Here is a 19,855-nt window from a genome sequence, read left to right on the forward strand (position 1 = left end):
CACGACGCAGCGCAGAATCATCAGCATTGCAAATTCACTACACCGCTCTTCCAGGACACCGGCGAACTATAACCATAAGAGGCGACCCAGCACCCCGTTACGAAGTAACAAGAAAGGCAGTCCTCACCGTTTGGGGAGACAAATGCTACGTCAAATCCGTAGAGAATGATATGGAAATCGCTATTATGGACTTCCACAGCTTTCCGCCCAAAACTACAGTCAACTTTACGCATCGCAAACACGAAATCGACATCAAGGGACACACGGGACCTTTCCAAGCAAGTGGGGGGCTTGGAGAGCTGCATTGGAAGCCGACGGGTATGGTTCCCTATGGAAAGGCTTCGTGGGAGCTTAGAGACGAAGGGAATCTTGTCATGTCTGTTACTATTGACGATGGTCAAGTAAATGGTGTGATCGACCTTTGGAAGGGTAATCTAGATTCCGACACAGTTGAAGAGCTGATTGTAGTGGGAATTTCCAAAATCGAGGAGTACAAAAAGTTATTGAGGAACTCCAAGATGTCTCTTGTATCAGTTGCATAGTTATGATCTATATTGATGTAGTCAGCAGGCAGTGTTCCAAAGCTCTGGATGGGAATAAGCACAAATGCAAATACGGGTTGAGGGCTTATGTATATAGGGTAATTCCTACATTATCACATTGCCATCTTATCAACAGCAATGCCATTCTTGATCTGACAGATGTGCAAGGATGCAGAAGTAAATTGACGAGCATCATGGTTGCCAATAGGTAGCTTTGTAGAACAAGGTGTCGGATTGTCTTGGCTGGCGCTGACAACACCACACATCTCAGCCTAAAATCTTACCACATTTTCGTCTAGTAAGCATAACTTCCCAAAACAGACATTTTCGGAAGAGGAGATTAATTTAAATTGCTGTCTTCTTTCCGATGGCCTCTTTGTTACATTACTCTACCCATTTTTTACTGCCTTGTCTCATTACCTATCAATTTTCCAAGATACCAGGTCCATAACTGTGCAGGGTTATCGCGACGATGGAACAGTTTGATCTTGTCGTTGTCGGAGCTGGTAAGTCACTATCATGAAGTTCTAGTTATCGTCGTCTGACTCAAAACAAAGGCTACTATGGCCTCGGCGCTGCAAAGCAGTACCACGTCACACATCCAGACGACTCTTTAGCCATATTTGACGTCAACGCCTCGGTAGGTGGTGTCTGGTCAAATGAGCGGATCTATCCTTGCTTGAGATCGAACAATCTACTGGGAACTTATGAATACCCCGACTTTCCCATGACTACAAAGCGCTTTGGTGTTAAGACAGGGGAATATATTCCCGGCGAGGTCATGCATGAGTATCTGGAAGCCTATGCACGAGAATTTGGCATCGATCAGCATCTGAGGCTCAGCACAAAGGTTATTTCAGCTGAGCATAAACCCGATGGTGGCTGGCTACTTGAAATTCATAGCACGGAGGACGAGCAAAAGACGCTTACTCAAGTCTTCACCAAGAGATTAATAATTGCGACGGGCATGCTATCAGAGCCATTCATGCCCCATATCCAAGGCCAGGAGCAATACGATAAGCCACTCTTCCACAGCAAAGACTTTCAGAAATACAGAGACACCATCAGCAGTGCCAAGTGCGTCACTGTCTTTGGAGGAACAAAGTCTGGCTGGGACGCCGTTTATGCGTATGCGGCTCATGGTGTTGAGGTTGATTGGATTATACGGCGTATGTATTTCCGATTGTTATCCAACTTTATCTAACGATGTTATCTTTAGCGACAGGCCACGGCCCGGTTTGGATGTCACCTTCTTACGTGACGCCTTTTAAAGTTTGGATCGAGAAGCTAGTCAGTAAGTTATCACAATCCCTGCGTTGAGTGACAGCTCCCTAGTATCTATAAACTCAATATCTAACTTCTGTCAGATATCCGTTGGCTTCACTGGTTCGCCCCATGCATCTGGGGCCAGGATAGCGGCTACCACGGCATTAAATCATTCTGGCACAGCACCACCATCGGCAGAGCCGTCACTAAGGCTTTCTGGAACATTCTAGCTCAGGATGTGATTACCATCATGAAGTTTGATTCGCATCCTGAGCTGAAAAAGCTCAAGCCAACTTCGTCAGCGATGCATACAGGCACGGCCTTTGGTATCTTGAATTACGAGACTGATTTTTACGAGCCGATACGCAATGGTACTGTGCGGATCCATGAGAAGGATCTCTCGCATCTTAGCAAGGGCCGAGTCCACCTTGACGACGAAAAGGGGACGATTCTTAAGTCTGATGCTTTCATCGCCGTGACTGGTTGGAAGTCATTCTCTCCTCTCAAGTTTCTGCCTGAGGGTATCGACCGAAGGATTGGCCTTCCGTATGTCCTCAATGATAGTGACAAAGATTGTTCCCCTGATGAAGGACTTGCCGGTCAGACTGCACTTATTGAGCGGGCCGATCAAGTGATTCAAGAGCGGTTCCCAAGTCTCAAGACACCGATGAAGTTCAACCCCAATTACAAGCGTCTCACTGAAACCAAAGCCTTCAAGATGAATGCTTCTGATCTCTCCCCACGCACCCCTCTGATGCTCTACCATTTCATGGTCCCCGGTACTGCCGAGTTTCTTCGCACCAAAGATCTTGCATTTACTGGATACTCGACAAACTTTAGTAACGGTACATGCGCGCACATTCAAGGTCTATGGATCAGCGCCTTTTTCGACGGCAAATTGGCCCGAGACCCTGGCTCAGCTGTCGCTTCAGAGGTTGATGGTGATGAGATGGTTAATGGGAAGAGCATGAAATTGGAAGAGGTTCACTGGCAAACAATCCTGCACAACCGGTTTGGCAAGTGGCGGTATCCAAAGGATACAGGGTCCAGGTCGCCCGACTTCATCTTTGAGGCAGTTCCGTTTATGGACATGATGATGGCGGACTTGGGACTGGTGGTGCATCGAAAGAAGGGATGGTTCAAGGAGATGACAGAACCTTATGGCCCTGAAGATTATGCAACGATTAACGAAGAGTTTGGTGCTAGATTTGTTTAGGAGGTAGTTTTGATAGCCAGGTCAAGGGATGTGACCAACTTAAAAGTCGCTAGTGGAGGATCTTATACGAGGTTGCTATAGGGTATGAATAGCTACCTACCTAGTTGAGTTTAATAGGTGACATAGAGAGCTATACCGATACAGAAGGTAATCACACGAAAACACGTGTAATAATTTCCCCGGACTTTACAAATAAATAGGACAAAATGCAGGCTTATAGTGCAAAATCGTGGTTAATCAGTTCAAGCCCCCCTGTTACTCCAGTATCTTATCGTGTTTATTAGCCCCGGAAGCGCGGCACCGGCTTATCTGCGAGCAACCATTTACCTTCCTAATTAGGTAGGTCATATTCCCACAATGGTATCATTGAGACGATCAACGATACGCTGACAAGACATTATTCGCTATCTATCTGCGGTGATAATCCCAAAGAACTGTTCTAGAACTCCACAGTCGTTCGACAGGACACCGGTAATCCTTCAGCAACTTGTCTATCTGGTCACTGGACTAGCTAATCGTGGCTACTGGTCCAACCATACCTGGTTACTGGTCTAACTATCCCTGGTTACCTTGTCTCTTACAAAGACATGACCTCGTTGGCAGTCTGGGGTAAAACAGGAGCTGACATGCCCCCTGTCACTAATATTGGCCTCACCAATAAAACAGCCCCGAAACGCCTCCCTATCTGTACCACAAGCGCTACCGCCAGGCTGTGGCGTTGTGAGCAACAAAAGGCCACGAAATATGTCCTTGATAAGAAGGTCCATCGCCGCATAATGTCTTTTTGGGTGTGGTAAGGGTGGTCAGATTGTAGAAATAAGCATCCCGACCAACACTTGCTCCAACCAATACTATCACTCCCATAACCAAACCCAACATGAGACTACCTTTCTCCACGCCGAGCAACAATCTTGATACGCCAAGAGGCCAAGCCGATCTTCCTCTCTTGGCTTTTCGTCTCTTCAATAGTTCTTCTCCCCAAGTGTAACAACGGATGCGCCATAAACAAGGGGTCCCGTGCTGTAATCACACAAGGGTTCTAGACCACCCTCCTTCGGCCGACAAGATAATATCGAGAAAGTCCCCCGTGCATTAGCGTCAGCAAAGCTTATCTTAAGCTTGTTTGTTTTGTGCTTAGCGCAGTGCTGGGCTTGGCACATAAAGTCTGAGACGAGCCAGCATACATTCGCAGAGTCTCTCATTCCCGGGCCCTTTCACTCTCTATCCATTGGCATTTTATACTGCAGAGTATAAACCGACAAGTTCATCATGTCATCTCACAAAGATGAAGTCAAGGACGAAACCACCGTCGCGACCCCTCACGATGAAGAGCTCGGCTCGACCGATGGTGAAGGTCAGCTCAAGCGTCATCTGCAAAACAGACACATGCAGATGATTGCTATCGGAGGAGCCATCGGAGCAGGTCTTTTCGTCGGATCTGGAAGTGCTCTTCACAAGGGAGGTCCAGCAGCGCTTGTTATCGGTAATTACTCTGCTATCCATTCACATCAAAGCCAGTATGCTAACAGATTACAGGATGTAAGATACTCCTCCCCATCAATCGATCGCTTCACGACTAACACGAATAGACCTCATCATCGGAATCATGCTTCTCTGCACCAACCTCGCCCTCGCCGAAATGGCCGTCCTGTACCCCGTCAACGGTGCCTTTTACACCTACATCGTTCGCTTCGTCGATCCATCATGGGGTTTCGCCTGTGGTTGGGAATACGCCTTGTCGTGGCTTACAGTTCTTCCTTTCGAGTTGATCGCCGCATCCAAGACTATTGAGTTTTGGCGTTCCGATATCCACATGGTGAGTAACAACTATCTACAGATGAGGTTGAGAGCTTTTAGATCTATCTGTCTTGGCATCTCTTGGCGCATCTTGGCATATTCAGCCCTACATATTTCTCCGGACTAGACTAACAACCACTAGGCTGTTTGGGTTACTGTCTTCCTCGTCGCTCTCACCATTGTCCAAATCTTTGGTGTTCGTGGTTACGGAGAGGGTAAGAATCTATCTCCCCGACATTTTGTCTCTCGATACTGACGTTACCAGTCGAATTTGTTCTCTCAGCCATCAAGATCGCTGCTTGTTTGGGCTTCATCATCCTCGGCATCATCATCAACTGCGGTGGTGTCGGTGATCAGGGCTACCTCGGTACCAAGTACTGGCACGACCCCGGTGCTTTCACCGACTTCAAGGGTTTCTGCGCTGTTTTCGTCGTAGCTGGTAAGTCTCCCCTGTTTATGTCTGTCGCCTCGACTAACATCTCCAGCCTTTGCCTTTGGTGGAACCGAAATGGTCGGTCTCGCTGCCGCCGAAACAGCTGACCCTCGCAAGTCCGTCCCTACTGCCTCCAAGCAAGTCTTTTGGCGTATTGCTCTCTTTTACGTCATCAACCTCTTCATCGTCGGAACCATCCTTCGATCAGACGATGACAGACTCCAGGGTGCTTCTGGTGCCAACACCAAGGCGTCACCTTTCGTTCTTGCCATTCAAGACGCCGGTATCAAGGTTCTGCCATCCATCTTCAACGCCGTGATTACAATCTCGGTTTTGTCCGTCGCAAACACGTGTACCTTTGGTTCCACACGTACCATGCAAGCTATGGCTATGAGAGGCCATGCTCCCAAGTTCCTCAACTACATTGATGGCAAGGGACGACCTATTTACTGTGTCATCATTCAGCTCGGCTTCGGTCTATTGGCGTACATCGGAGAGTCTCCCAAGGGCGGCACCATTTTCGATTGGCTCCTTGCCTTGTCCGGTCTCGCATTCCTCTTCGTTTGGGGAACCATTTGTCTCGCACACGCCCGCATGAGATCTGGAATGAAGGCTCAGGGTGTAAACATGAACTTGATCCCCTACAAGACTCCCTTTGGTGTCTGGGGTAGCTACTTGGGTGTCTTCCTCAATGTCCTTGCTCTGGTTGCTACTTTCTACTCGGCCCTTTTCGTAAGTCACTTGGTCCAGACCCGAACTCTAGGGTTACATCGTGCTAATTTCTGTCTCAGGCTCCTGATGGCTCGGCCCCCAACGCAGAGTCCTTCTTCATGTCTTTCCTCGCTGGTCCCATCATTCTTGTCCTGTACCTGGGCTACAAGGTGTACTCTCGGGATTGGAAGTTGTATGTCAGGGCTATTGATATGGATCTCCAGACCGGTATTTCCTTGTTGGATGAGGAGATTCCTGAAGAACCCAAGACTTGGGCTTCTCTGCCAAGACGTATCCTGTCGGCTGTTATCTAGCCACCTTTAGGGTGCATGGGTAAAGGTGCTTTTAAGTTTCCATTGTAACCTTTTATCGACCTGTCATTGCTGCATATTTGTACATAAATCAGCTGTTTAGCAATAAGAATAATCGGATATTCAACCGACCTGACTCTCTTCCCCAGCTTTCCCCGCAGATCGACATGACTTTATCCATTTCTGTAGAGTAATCTTACATCCCCAGATTATCACTGGAGCGCATATTCAACCTTGCAGTCAAATCTTACATGCGACTCTACCCATGTCTCGTTTAGCCTGAGTTGCTCAAAAGGACATGACCAACCACTTTAAACATCTTCAGGCTGAATGCAAGATTTATCCACCTGCGGGGAGAAAAGTCTCCCTGAGTTTCACTACTGAAAATGCCCGTAGTTTGTTTCGCCTGTTCTATAACGGCTCTTCATTTAGCCGAGATACATTTGCCCGACGTGGTAATACAATGCTACAATACGACGTTTCATGTCTTGGCTTACTGGCATATATAACAAATAGACCGCTCTTCTCTTGCCAAGATGTTTTCTATCCAACTTGTCTGTCAATATCATTATTGACATCTTCAAAAACGCCAAGATGGGTGGAGCTCCGACTACAGTTGGCACTTATGATGCTGCCCTTCAACGACGACAGGCCCTTATGGGTGCCAGTGGTGCCAGAGCCCTGGTAAAGAACTGGAAGGTTTTCCGAATTGCTGCGTTCGCCTGTATTGGAGGTATTCTTTATGGTTACAACCAGGGAATGTTTTCGGGAATTCTCGTCATGAAATCTTTTGAGAGACGTAGGGGTGTTCTTCCTTAGCGAAATTCATCAGCTGACGTGTGCAGATATGGGCGATTATGTCCAAAACAAGACGAAAAAGGGCTGGCTTACATCGATTCTTGAGCTTGGTGCTTGGCTCGGTACTCTGATGTCTGGTGCTATTGCCGAGCTGTGTTCTCGAAAATACGGTATTCTTATCGCTACGAGTGTTTTCATCATCGGTGTTGTCATCCAATGTACTGCTATGCAAGCTGGACATAACGCTATTCTGGCTGGCCGATTTATCACGTAAGTGATTCCATAATATGTGATTCATTCGCTAACATTCTTAGGGGTATGGGAGTTGGTAGTTTGTCAACCATTGTGCCTCTGTACAACTCTGAATGTGCTCCTCCGTAAGTTTGTCGCTGACAGTCTTGACTCATACTAACAATCAATAGTGAGGTCCGTGGTGCTCTTGTAGCTCTTCAACAACTTGCCATCACCTTCGGTATCATGGTCAGTTTCTGGATCGACTAGTAAGTGTCTTTGAAGTCAATCTCCATTGATATACTAACATCAACAGCGGAACTCACTTCATCGGTGGTACTGGTGAAGGTCAATCCGACGCAGCCTGGTTGATCCCTGTCTGCCTTCAACTCGGCCCCGCCATTATTCTCTTCATCGGAATTATGTGGATGCCATTTTCTCCCCGATGGCTCACACACCACAACAGAGAAGAAGAAGCTCGTCAAGTCCTGGCCAACCTACGTGACCTTCCTACCGACCACGAACTTATCGAACTTGAATTCCTCGAAATCAAGGCTCAGTCCCTGTTTGAGAAGAGGAGTTTGGCAGAGAAGTTCCCTCATCTTCAGGAACAAACTGCTGGCAACACTATTAAGCTTCAATTTGTTGCTATTGCTGCGCTGTTCAAGACAAAGGCCATGTTTAAGCGTGTTATTGTAGCAACAGTTACTATGTTCTTTCAGCAATGGACTGGTATCAATGCCGTATGTTACCACGTCTCTTACTGCATGATTCAGAGCTAACAATAGTAGGTCCTCTACTATGCTCCACAGATCTTTGAGCAGCTTGGTCTGAGCAGCAACACCACCAGTCTCTTGGCCACTGGAGTCGTCGGTATCGTCATGTTTATCGCTACTATTCCAGCTGTTTTGTGGATTGATCGTCTCGGTCGTAAACCTGTTTTGGCTGTCGGTGCTATTGGTATGGGTCTTTGCCATCTCATCATTGCTGTCATTCTAGCCAGAAACATTGACCAATTCGACACGCACCCTGCTGCTGGTTGGGCCGCTATCTGCATGGTGTGGCTATTCGTGGTTCACTTTGGATGTAAGTTGAGACAGCCACTTGGATGGTACAGCACTAACTATTCTAGACTCCTGGGGTCCTTGTGCCTGGATCATTATCGCTGAGATTTGGCCTCTCAGCACTCGACCTTATGGTGTGGCGCTTGGTGCTTCCAGTAACTGGATGTAAGTATTTCGATACCAAATACGCGATAAGCACATCTAACCGTAACAGGAACAACTTTATCGTCGGTCAAGTCACGCCCGAAATGTTGGACGGTATCACATACGGAACCTACATTTTGTTTGGACTCTTGACTATGATCGGTGCTGCATTTATTTGGTTCTTTGTTCCAGAGACCAAGCGTCTCTCACTCGAGGAGATGGTACGTACTTATATTCTTACAAATACCAAAGCTAACTATTTAGGATATCATCTTTGGATCCGAGGGCGCTGCTCAAGCCGATAACGAGAGAATGGCCGAGATCAACAGGGAGATTGGCCTCGATGATCTTATCTACCGCTCAGGAGCAGTTCATTCTAACGAAGATATCCACCAAGATGTCAAGGATGTGAAGGAGTAATGAAACTTGAGCTATATTTCAGCAGATTGTAATTGTACTAGTTAGTAGCTTACTCTAGGTACACAAATTATTCTATCCTACTATCAACGAGGTAAATCTCAAGTTCAATAATTGGTATAATGGTTTGTCTATTTTCTAGTGATTTACACTAACAAATCGAGCTGAAGAAAAAACGATACTGACTCAAAGAATAACCTATTACACACCGTATGACTCAGAGACGGACCACACATGAAGGCACAGTTATAAGGCTAAACGTATAGAGATATCTCGTATCTAATTTTAGCATTCTAAATACGATAACTGGTGCCCACTCTCACATCATCTTCTATCTTTGCTAGGTTGACATGACAACGTAGCGACTTGCTATCTGATGTCCTTACTTAAATATTCGTTCTCATCCATGCCAGTTACCTTGCTTTGATTCAAATTGTATACTACAAAACTTTAAATGATGAATGGTTGGCAGTCATTTTGCTGTTTCTGGTAAATACCTCCGCTCTTGTTGTGAATCCATTACTAAATGAGATAGCGCGGGACCTTTGGAGAACCCTCGTAAGGCATGGAGCACATTTCTCCAGCAAGCGGCATCCCAAGACAGACAGTCGGAATCCGAATTTCAAGAACCCAACACCGACGACTTGATACCTACAGATACGTTGAATGAAATTGATACAATTCCAGAACGAGATGGGTCTATGTGGGAACAATGCGTCCTTGTCACGATGTAGGTCCCTTCATACGTATCTGCTCCTTGGTAAGCGTCACATGTATTACGAATTGAACTGATCGTCTACTTGCTAAAATATACCGTTCCCAGTACAATTGATGACCAGGCCTATGCTATAGTCCCTGGTTGGGATTGGGAGCCCAACCTTCACAACGACAAGTTGTGTTTCATACATCCAGTATGTCTGGGATTTCTGTGTGGACATAATGACATAACCCCCGAGCAATTATGGGACTCTTTCTATGTCGATGAGTCTCGCTATGACTGGCGCGAAGATCGTCCGATAGGTCTCGTCCACTCTATTTGGTACTTCGAAATGGAAGATAGAACTGGTGATACCTTTCTATATGACTTTCTTGGTATAGCCAGAATCGAGAGGTCGGAATGGTTGTTAGCAAGGCCGACATATCTGCCTGTACCGAAAAGCCTCCGGATCCCTCCTATCAAGCCCTCGTCCTCACGATCATTATGCAAGGTGTTTGAGATTCCCGAGTTACTCGACAATATCTTGGATCATGTAGTTGATGTGCCCGTCAACGTTATTGAATCCGAACTCAGAGCAAATCACTGGATATGGGAAGCCCCGTCAGCAACCATCGCGGCGAAGACCCTGCTGTCTCTAACCCAAGTCAATCGTTCATTCTACCATGCAATAGTGAGAAATCGACAAGACCTATTTTTTGAAGCAGCACGAAACTTTGGATGGATGCTTCCTTTCACGCAAGCTGACTGGGCCGACAGCGAGTGGCCGGATACAGTTACAGACACATTTTTCACGAAGGGTCCCAGTATCGACTGGCGTGCTTACATGATGAACTGTCTTCGCAATGCGACTCCAAATATTCACAATCGCTGGAGGTTTCACAAGATGGCAGTAGAGTTCGGCAGAGGCGGACGTCGGCATTTTTTCGACAAAGATAACAAATGCCTTTGGAATGCAGGGGGCGTAGCGTTCAAACCTGATTTGAAAAGGTCGAAGCCAAAAGGCTGGGAAGTTGGTGTACGTTGGTGGTGATGAAGGAGACATATAGTTGAGAGGTAAGATCATTATTTTTTCATTGTCAACCTACGACGGAGATTTAAAATAACGTGTATAGATTCGTATTTAATATAATGTCATTCTTAATTATCTAATCTCAACTCCTTGCTTATTCATATGAAGACTCTCCATCCTTTAGGTCTCTCCCTCAAGCTTCTTTCGCCTTTCGCTTTTCCTCGCACTCATCGCACTCCCCTGGATCCGAGACGTCAATTCGATCAATGATACCACAGCATCCGAAATATCCGTCCTTCTCGCGTGCCTTGTAGCAAGGGCGCTCAGTGACGACTGATGAGATAGTCTTTCCGCATGTCTCGCACTTTTTATCGTGGGTAACTTTGACACACATGTTGATGATATTTAGTAGATAGTAGTTTTTAATTGTTTTGCGTGTTGGTATTGTGTTTTAGTTGTATTGTGTTTGATGTAGAAGTTTAAGTTTGAGTCTGAGGTGAGAAATCGATCAATTTATAGTAGATTTGTAGCAGCAGTTATTAAGCTCTTAGAATGAATGAGGCGTTGAATGTTTCAAGTTACTCAATGATGTAGTTGGTGATTCAAACAACTTAGTTACACATTGCTGTCACAAGCGCTACTGCAATTCACAGATATGATATGAATTTATCTAATGTCCTTTATTTTATGACTGCCGTAACTCTGGTAGTAGCTTCTCTAATAAACATCGATTCACATGATGTGGTCCCCATCTTGGTCTTCTTAGACGAATCCTTGTTCCTTTCTACTTCTTAGGATGTTGTTCCTCTTCTCTTCGCTATACAAGGGTTACAGATGATGTACGTCTTTTTGGGATAGTCTTTTGTTTTCCCGCAACGTCCAAGAACACCTTTAGCCTTACTGCAGCATTCCGAGTCAAAGCTTTGCGTTAGAAGGTGGCCACAATCTTGGCAGTATTCCTGTTTAACAAATCTTTTGCACATCGTGTTGCTGGTGGAGGTTTTTATTTATTGTAGTTGTGTACTGGATCTCTGTTTGGTAAGTTGTTTTGTTGTGTAGCTGATTTTGTTTCCAATTGAGACGGAGAGAACAGTCTCTTTATATAAGCATCTGCGTACTCAAACAGTCATTAACAACGGATTGGCAGCACTAAGACAGTAGGTGATAACAAAACAGTGCTGGGTTGAAGCAACGTGAGTAGGTATTGGTAAATTCAGTGTCTCACTGATCAATAGCAGTCACACGGCAGAGTTAAAGACTGGTTGGAAACTGTGCGTCAATGCGCCACGTTCTTTGCGAATCAGATACTCATCTACAGAACACAAAGCGTTTCTCATTTTCACAGTAATAGCTTCAAGGTAGTAGAACTGGATGGACGAGCTGTTTGACAAATGCAAGTTTGATTAATTCTTTAGATTCTTTGTAGATAAGATAAGAGATGCCTGATTATATGGAGTCGTATCCCAGTAAATTAGGCAGAATATCTACAACAGCCTAAGCGAAGGATCCCACGGACTTTGAGATGCTAGATCCGTGACTGTTGCCTGGAACTAACCCGATCTGATAGAGATATCGTCGCATTTAAAATGGCAGCAATGAACCCATCTTGAATGTCTTATTCTCTATCAATTTCTATCATTGTTTACAACCGTCGCGTCTCCTGCATGTTGCCAAGCTCATCTCATTGTTTCTGTCCCACCCACCATGTCATCAATGCAATCTCCTCCCTTCACACTCTTTCCCAGATTCCCTCCAGAGGTCCAATTAACAATCTTGAGTCTCTGCAACCGAAACGACCTCGTCTGTTTGTCCCTGACATCACACTACTTTCAGGCTCTCGTCACACCACTTATCACATCCAAGCCAAAACTAGAATGGGTTGACCAGCTTCGTTCAACAGCTGATGTTCCCCACGGTTGTCCTGTAGACGACTCGTCTCGTTTCTATTGTTCTAATTGCGCGGGCGTACGCGGCCGTAATATTTATTACAACTCACGCATGCACGGCTGCAGACGACGCAGCACCCCAGCCCGTATCTGCTTCAAATGCGGGACGTACCCCCAAGACCACCCTATATGCAATGTACCTTTTTGCAAAAAGCACTGCCAGTGTATTTCGTGTCCTCTCTTTATCAGATTACGCGGCTTTATGGGCGAGAGGCGGTATTGCAGCAAGTGCAGGGTATTCACAACGAGATATAAAAAGCACAAGGGTCGATGTATGTACACAGCCTTGCCTGTGCCTCACACTTATGTGGCCGTACTGACAAATCGCAGGTACACATGGCGTAACAAAGGTACGCAAGGCGCCAAACAATCACTGGACCCATACCAAGGGGCGTTCTTATGGACGTCGTTGGTGGAGAAAATGGGGAACATGCAAGGTCGACAGCGACGCATATACCCCAGATGCAAATCGGCGGTTCAATGCAAGAGTTGTATGAGTAAAAATGACTGTACACCACATCAAAGATTCAGTTGTCAAATCAACGCCATGCCATACCCAATAACGCTCACTGTGTGACTCTGCAAATCTCTTGACTGCATTGTCCCATTTCTTAATTCCCCAAATCTCGTTACGCCCTGAGATAACCGCAAACACATTAAATATAGACCGGTTCACTCGGCAGCCAAGACGGATTATGGCACAGGCTATCTCCCATTGGACCGGACCGTCGGAGTAGTGCACCAAACAATCTCCTGACTATTCCCTTGGCTTCACTCTCCTAGGGCAATGATCGACGGCTGCCAAGGCCAACCGTTGATATCGTAGACTCTGAGTAGCTGCAGCAATGACAATGACGCGGACGCCAAGTTGCCGGGCTGAGTTTTGTTCTGCCAAGTCAGGTCCTAACGGTGGTCACTGGTAGAGGCCAAGATGCAAGACTAAGAGGAGGATCAAATCCATGAAGTATCTCAGGAGGAGGCAGTCAGGAGAAGAGAGTCCGGTGTAACCAACACATAAAGATGGGCTGGCCGCATCAATCATGGCTGAGACATCATTTTGTATCTCCATCTTCACCATGGACACTCTTCGCAACGCAATGCCCCAGTGGCATAGTTACAGCAGACTAGACACTCGCAGTCCTGACTCGGACCCGGAGAGTTTGAAGACGCCCGGGTCCGGTTCCGTACCCTGCTGGAGACCCTTTGCCAAGAGACTCCTTCGGCTGCCTCTCCGCACAGTGACAATCCTCATTGCTGCATTTTTAGTCCTTCCCGGGTTATTGGCCTTGACTTCAGTAAAGGTGAGAACGTCTACCCTGCTTCCATATTGGAAATACTGACATCTCAGGGCCGCGCATATCTGAAAGATCCACCAGTCGAAACCGAGCCAGTCGAGCATCTCGTTACCCAAGATCGCCGATTAGCCATCGTCCTTCCAGCCAATAACCCCGACCATGAACTCTGCAAAGTAATCACCAGTTCAATAGCCCTTGGCTACCCATGTCCCGTTATCGTCAACTGGGGTAAAACCTACGATCCTTCCAAAGGATGGAAAGGCGGTTCACATCTGGCCAAGATCACTGGCACTCTAGAGTATCTCGACAGTGTCGTCGACCCCAATACCCCTGATGAAAACAGGCTCGAGGAGAATGATCTTGTTGTCTTGTCTGATTCATACGATGTCTGGTTTCAACTTCCCCCAGATGTCTTGATCAAACGCTACCATGAAGCAAACGCCCAAGCAAATCGTCGACTCGCAGCTCAATACAAAGGACGTGGCAAAGTCACCATGCAGCAAACCATCATCGTGTCAGCACAAAAGAAGTGTTTTCCTCCCGAATCATCAGGCTCTATTCTCCACTGCGATCAACTCCCAGACAGTCCTGTTCGCAAAGATCTCTACGGTCCCAACACAGACCGAGACCCAAACGAGTTCCACGATAACCGACCCAAGTACCTCAATAGTGGTAGTATGATCGGTCCAGTTGGGGATATGCGACGATACTTCCGTCGGGTTTACGAGCGCATGCAGAGGGGACTTGTCAATGGCAAGGACCTCTACAGTGACCAGGGTATCTTTGCAGAAATATTTGCTGAACAGGAACTCTGGAGACGATCCTTGCGTTCACACAAGTCTATCACAAAAGACAAAGACTTTGAGTTTCTGCACGAAGAATTTGAGTATCACGTTGGTCTCGACTATACTCAACATCTTTTTATACCTACCGTCTTTGAAGAACAGGATGGCGAAATAATTGCACTCAACGACGCAGCAGGTATCGCCGAAAAGTCCAAGAGTCTAGATACCTCACCCAGACTTGACGGTGTACCAGCCGATATCCAAGAGTCCCATAACCCTTTGAGTAAGCTTTCATTCCGCGAGCTGGACATTGTTGAAGACTGGGGAGAAATGCCTCTGTACGCCGACTTTTTCTCCGAGGCCATTCCTGTAGTGGTACACCACAACGCCCACAAGGACGGAGCCAAGAAGCGGAGGTATACCTGGTGGGATCGCATCTGGTACTTCCCTTATCTACGGGAACTTGTAGAAGTGCAATTGAAGGAGACGAAGGCGAGGTCACTGTTTGATATTGTGGTTAATGGGGAGAGTTTGGTTTACTGGGATTCGAGATCGAGCAAGCCTCAGAAGAAGCCGCAGACATTTGTTGTTGGGAATAATGGGAACGCTACGTTTGAGAGGCATGAGTTTACGGATGTTTGTAGAGCAAAGACGGAGAAGGAAGAAGCGAAGAAACCTTGGTGGGATGAGGTATTTAGAGATGGGAAGGGCGACTTGAAGGGATAGAAGAAGTCTGATACTGGCTTGATACATATGTGATACTTTAGAACTATAATAAGATAAAGAGAGAGACCATGTCGTGTATTGATAATAGCATTTATCTATGTAAGAAAGAAGTAGATGCATGGCTGATCTGCGTATAATATCCGGCGAATCACTTCCTTACCGCTCGTCACTTGCTGCCGCGGATACTCCACTGTCAGTGTCAGGACATGCAAATCCACGTTTCTCCATCTTGTTTCTATTTTTTTATCGATTCTCTAAGTCTATTTTATTACTTACAGTCTGGCAACTGCCCCTTCCTGAAGTCTAACCCATTCTCCAACGATCCCAATTAGCCCTTCAACCTCTGCTACAGTATTCCCAGCATGCAAACAGATCCTCACCCTCTCACTCCCTCTTGGTACAGTTGGTGCAACAATAGGCCTTATTGTGTACCCCCTCTCCTGACAGAACTGTGCTAAACTTCGTGGCTGAGATGTGAATAAGGGAATAATGGGCGACTTTGGTTCTTCATTAACACGAACTAGCGTGGTTGTCGAGGTCAATGAGAGGAGAAGCTTGTGCGCATGAGCCACAAGATCCCATAAATGCGTAATTCTCGCATCGATCAAACCACCTTGCAAGTATTGATACGATACACTGATACTAGCGAGACACGAAAATGGCAGTGCAGTGGTGTATATCAGTGTTCTTGCGTAGTTGATCAGATACTCTTTTGTGATGGACGAGCATAAAACAATAGCTGTATACGTTAGCGACTGTCACCGTTACCGAGAAATACTTACCTCCAAAAGAACTCATTGCTTTTCCAAACGTATGTAGCCTTGCGAAAATATCCTTTTCCAAACCCAATTCACAAACCAAACCTTGTCCTTGTTGACCGTATATGCCTGTGGAATGGGCTTCATCCACTATAATGTAACCGTTCCCTGCGAGTCTAGATTGGACACATGACACGATATCTCTCAGAGGTGCAACATCCCCATCCATGCTGTAGACTGCCTCGACAAGAATAAACACCAAAGTTTCCTCTTCAAGACCAGCAAGAACATGGTGAAGACCACCCTCGCCATACACACAATTATGTTTGAACGGGATTTTTCTCGCAGCTCGACTCAATCTCATGCCATCGTGGGCACTAGCATGAATAAGCTCATCGTAAATAATAACATCTCCAACTTGAGGCAAACAGCTCACAATGCCCACATTAGCGTCAAAGCCAGAATTGAAGAGTAATCCAGCCGGAGCATTGTGAAAAGCTGCAATATCTTGCTCTAAATCTTGTGCAAAGCTAGAGTTTCCATCTAGCAAGCGAGAGCCGCCAGACCCTAACGATGGGCGATTTTGAAGAAGAGCGTGATAATCCGAGATTAACGATGGGATCGATGATAGAGAAAGATATGCATTGGAAGAAAAATCGACGTTTGAAGAGGGAATTGTCGTCAGTTTTCGAAGTTGGGATCTGTCAGAGCGCTTTAGTAGACAAGATGCCAACTGCTTTTCCAATTTAGACATTTTTAAAAAAAATTTACAGAAATATTCCCACTTATGTAGAGACTATTTATGCATGTATATATACTCTAAAACTGTTGAGTGTTGAGCTCCAAAAAATGAGCCTTTTTCCCCGCCGGGCCAAAATGCCGATCACGTTGATCCGATTATAAGCCGCATAACCTCCTTCCCTTTGAGCCGAAGAGACCACGATTTTCCTTTTCAAATATTTATTATTTTGCTGTGGTTGGGAAAATGGCTCCGGTGCCAGCTTTGTTATGGCGGTCTTTACGCACGCACCAAGTTTACGGTGCAAACACAGACGTTGGAAAGACCATTTTTAGCACGGTTTTGTGCAATGCTGCGTCTAAGAAGGGAGATAGGACGTGGTTTTTGAAGCCTGTTTCTACGGGTGCTGTTGATGAAGCTGATGGGTGGTGTAAGTCTGTAACCAAAAAAAGAAAGAGTTGAGCTAATTGTGTAGATGTCCAATGATTTATGAAGAATTCGTCTAACGGAACTAGTCATATCCAGAGATTTGCATCTTCAACAAACCACGAGACATTGTTCCAATATGACATTCCCTGCAGTCCTCACATTGCTGCCAAAGTGTCCGGCAAGGTGAGATGACCAATTGAATATCGGACCAAGCTCACAGATTAGCCAATTCCCTCTGATGAGGCCGTTCTGGCAAAGATTCACGACTCTGTCTCTCGGTACGCATCTGAGGGTCCAGGGTGGTTATTTCTAGAGACTGCTGGTGGCGTGCACTCGCCTGGGCCATCTGGAACACCACAAGCCGATCTATACACCCCCCTACGTGCACCCGTTATTCTAGTTGGCGATTCAAAGCTGGGTGGTATATCACAGACCATTTCTGCATATGAGTCGCTGAGAATGAGGGGTCATGATATTGAATCGATTCTCTTGTTTCAAGACATGAAATATGAGAATTATCAGTATCTCAAGGACTATTTCTCGAAGCAAGGTGGTATTCCAGTCGATACGGTTCCTGAACCACCTTCTCGATTGCCCGACATCCAACAAGATACAGAGCAGATGAGAGAGTACTACGCCTCTCAAACCAGCAATGTTTCACATGTCCTCGACCATCTCGACAAACGCGGAAAGCAACGGATATCTCGGCTTGAATCACTGAGTGAAAAAGCTAGTAAAAGTATCTGGTACCCATTTACCCAGCAAAAGCTTGTGACAGCAGACACAATCTCTGCGATCGATTCAGCACACGGCGATTATTTCCAAGTTCTCAACAAAACGTATGAGAATCTTCTTCAACCTGCTTTCGACGGCTCAGCGTCTTGGTGGTCTCAGGGCTTGGGACACGCAAACTCCCGTTTGACCCTTGCAGCAGCATATGCAGCTGGTAGATATGGACACGTCATGTTTGCCGAGGCAATTCACGAGCCTGCGCTTGCACTAGCCGAGATGATGCTAGAGGGCGCGCAGAATTCGCGGTTTTCACGGGTCTTTTATTCTGATAATGGAAGTACTGGCTGTGAAGTGGCAGTCAAGATGGCCCTTCGCGCAGCCAGACTTCGTTACGGCTGGGGACCTAATGATAACCTGCAAATTCTGGGACTCAAGGGAAGTTATCACGGTGACACCATTGGTGCAATGGATTGTGCTGAACCGTGTGTTTACAATGAAAAGATTGAGTGGTACGAAGGGAAGGGATATTGGTTTGACTATCCGACGATTCAATGCGTTGAGGGGAAATGGGTTGTCAGTGCTCCCAATGGAATGGGACAAGACCAGAAGTTGGAGTCCATCTCGGAGGTGTTCAACCTTGAATCCCGACTCAAGACCGAACAGTACCGAGGGTATGAGGAATACATCGAAAAGACCCTAAAGAAACTCCAAGATCAAGGGAGGAAGTTTGGAGCTTTGATGATGGAACCGATTATTCTTGGTGCTGGAGGCATGATATTTGTGTAAGTTAGGTCTTGTCATTTACAGGGCCATACTGACTGTTTCTAGGGATCCCCTCTTTCAGAGAGCTTTAGTGGACGTAGTTAGGCGTTCCCCTCACCTCTTCGGCACTAAAGACGCGCTACCGGCTCAAGGCCCACAGTGGTCTGGACTCCCTGTGATTTTCGACGAAGTCTTTACCGGCTTGTACCGATTGGGTCGGTTTACAGCGGCGTCATTTCTCGGTACAGAAGCCGACATCTCGGTCAACGCTAAACTTCTCACTGGAGGTTTAGTTCCCCTCTGTACGACGATGGCTTCAGAGTCCATCTTTGATGCCTTTAAGAGCGATGACAAGAGTGATGCTTTGTTGCATGGACATAGTTATACTGCCCACGCTGTTGGGTGTCAAGTCGCTGTTGAGTCGGTGTCTGAGATGCAATCTATGGAGAAGAATGGGGAGTGGGAGTGGGCAGAGAAGGATTGGGCTGAAGACGAAACTCAGGCTTGGAGCGTCTGGTCTAGGGACTTTGTGACTGATATGTCACATAATCCTCAGGTACTGGGCGTTTGGGCTTTGGGGAGTGTTCTCGCCATTAGTCTTCGCGATGACGACGGCGTAGGATACAAGAGCCTCGCAGCCAAGAAGATCCAGAGTCATTTGAGACAGGGAACTGGGTCTTGGAATGCTCATAGTAGAGTTTTAGGCAATGTTTTCTATGTCATGGCGAGTCAAAAGACGAGTCGACAGAGTATCAGAGAGCTGCAGGGTTTGCTGGTCGATGCTTTGAGTAAATAGATGCCTTTGACATACAAAGTGAACAATAAATATTTATTCATTGACACAGACAATAAACATTTATACGTACCATTGTACCCCATTATCTCTTTGTTTGCATTTTATGCACTTATGTAGATGATCATCATCCAAGCGAAATATCTTGTTTGTTATTGGTCAAGCAAGAGGGGACAGTTACATCACACTGAAGAGCCTTCAACCTTGCATCCTCACTTACAACTCATCACACT

At 46.3% G+C, this 19,855-nt stretch overlaps 9 protein-coding genes across 9 annotated transcripts; 7 read left to right on the forward strand and 2 right to left on the reverse strand.

Annotated features, from left to right (window-relative positions):
• Positions 1-185: 185 nt before the first annotated feature.
• FGSG_09055 (uncharacterized protein) lies at positions 186-542 on the forward strand (the record flags this gene model as incomplete). Its single annotated transcript, XM_011330438.1, has 1 exon — positions 186-542. The coding sequence occupies one exon, from the start codon at positions 186-188 to the stop codon at positions 540-542; it is 357 nt and encodes a 118-aa protein (XP_011328740.1).
• A 472-nt stretch (positions 543-1,014) lies between these two features.
• FGSG_09054 (uncharacterized protein) lies at positions 1,015-3,024 on the forward strand (the record flags this gene model as incomplete). The annotated part of the gene is made up of 4 exons (XM_011330439.1): positions 1,015-1,048; positions 1,100-1,711; positions 1,768-1,836; positions 1,910-3,024. 4 exons carry the CDS (start codon positions 1,015-1,017, stop codon positions 3,022-3,024), a joined length of 1,830 nt encoding a protein of 609 aa, XP_011328741.1.
• Positions 3,025-4,293: 1,269 nt separating this feature from the next.
• On the forward strand, positions 4,294-6,279 carry FGSG_09053 (uncharacterized protein; the record flags this gene model as incomplete). Its single annotated transcript, XM_011330440.1, has 7 exons — positions 4,294-4,507; positions 4,561-4,563; positions 4,614-4,840; positions 4,964-5,036; positions 5,087-5,260; positions 5,307-5,986; positions 6,046-6,279. The coding sequence occupies 7 exons, from the start codon at positions 4,294-4,296 to the stop codon at positions 6,277-6,279; spliced, it is 1,605 nt and encodes a 534-aa protein (XP_011328742.1).
• A 591-nt stretch (positions 6,280-6,870) lies between these two features.
• FGSG_09052 (uncharacterized protein) lies at positions 6,871-9,018 on the forward strand (the record flags this gene model as incomplete). The annotated part of the gene is made up of 9 exons (XM_011330441.1): positions 6,871-7,075; positions 7,122-7,344; positions 7,389-7,451; positions 7,497-7,574; positions 7,622-8,048; positions 8,097-8,391; positions 8,438-8,534; positions 8,584-8,734; positions 8,778-9,018. 9 exons carry the CDS (start codon positions 6,871-6,873, stop codon positions 8,931-8,933), a joined length of 1,695 nt encoding a protein of 564 aa, XP_011328743.1. The 3' UTR covers positions 8,934-9,018.
• A 624-nt stretch (positions 9,019-9,642) lies between these two features.
• On the forward strand, positions 9,643-10,678 carry FGSG_09051 (uncharacterized protein; the record flags this gene model as incomplete). The annotated part of the gene is made up of 2 exons (XM_011330442.1): positions 9,643-9,660; positions 9,770-10,678. The coding sequence occupies 2 exons, from the start codon at positions 9,643-9,645 to the stop codon at positions 10,676-10,678; spliced, it is 927 nt and encodes a 308-aa protein (XP_011328744.1).
• A 92-nt stretch (positions 10,679-10,770) lies between these two features.
• Positions 10,771-11,125, reverse strand: FGSG_13508 (uncharacterized protein). Its single transcript, XM_011330443.1, has one exon. The coding sequence runs from the start codon at positions 11,049-11,051 to the stop codon at positions 10,851-10,853; it is 201 nt and encodes a 66-aa protein (XP_011328745.1). The 5' UTR covers positions 11,052-11,125; the 3' UTR covers positions 10,771-10,850.
• A 3,267-nt stretch (positions 11,126-14,392) lies between these two features.
• FGSG_09050 (uncharacterized protein) lies at positions 14,393-15,409 on the forward strand (the record flags this gene model as incomplete). The annotated part of the gene is made up of 1 exon (XM_011330444.1): positions 14,393-15,409. The coding sequence occupies one exon, from the start codon at positions 14,393-14,395 to the stop codon at positions 15,407-15,409; it is 1,017 nt and encodes a 338-aa protein (XP_011328746.1).
• A 91-nt stretch (positions 15,410-15,500) lies between these two features.
• On the reverse strand, positions 15,501-16,921 carry FGSG_09049 (uncharacterized protein; the record flags this gene model as incomplete). Its single annotated transcript, XM_011330445.1, has 4 exons — positions 15,501-15,504; positions 15,570-15,644; positions 15,686-16,148; positions 16,192-16,921. The coding sequence occupies 4 exons, from the start codon at positions 16,919-16,921 to the stop codon at positions 15,501-15,503; spliced, it is 1,272 nt and encodes a 423-aa protein (XP_011328747.1).
• A 231-nt stretch (positions 16,922-17,152) lies between these two features.
• On the forward strand, positions 17,153-19,625 carry FGSG_09048 (uncharacterized protein; the record flags this gene model as incomplete). The annotated part of the gene is made up of 4 exons (XM_011330446.1): positions 17,153-17,336; positions 17,508-17,518; positions 17,561-18,849; positions 18,896-19,625. The coding sequence occupies 4 exons, from the start codon at positions 17,153-17,155 to the stop codon at positions 19,623-19,625; spliced, it is 2,214 nt and encodes a 737-aa protein (XP_011328748.1).
• Positions 19,626-19,855: the final 230 nt, after the last annotated feature.

Source organism: Fusarium graminearum, chromosome 4 (genome assembly GCF_000240135.3).
Source record: "Fusarium graminearum PH-1 chromosome 4, whole genome shotgun sequence".
Taxonomy (NCBI): domain Eukaryota; kingdom Fungi; phylum Ascomycota; class Sordariomycetes; order Hypocreales; family Nectriaceae; genus Fusarium; species Fusarium graminearum.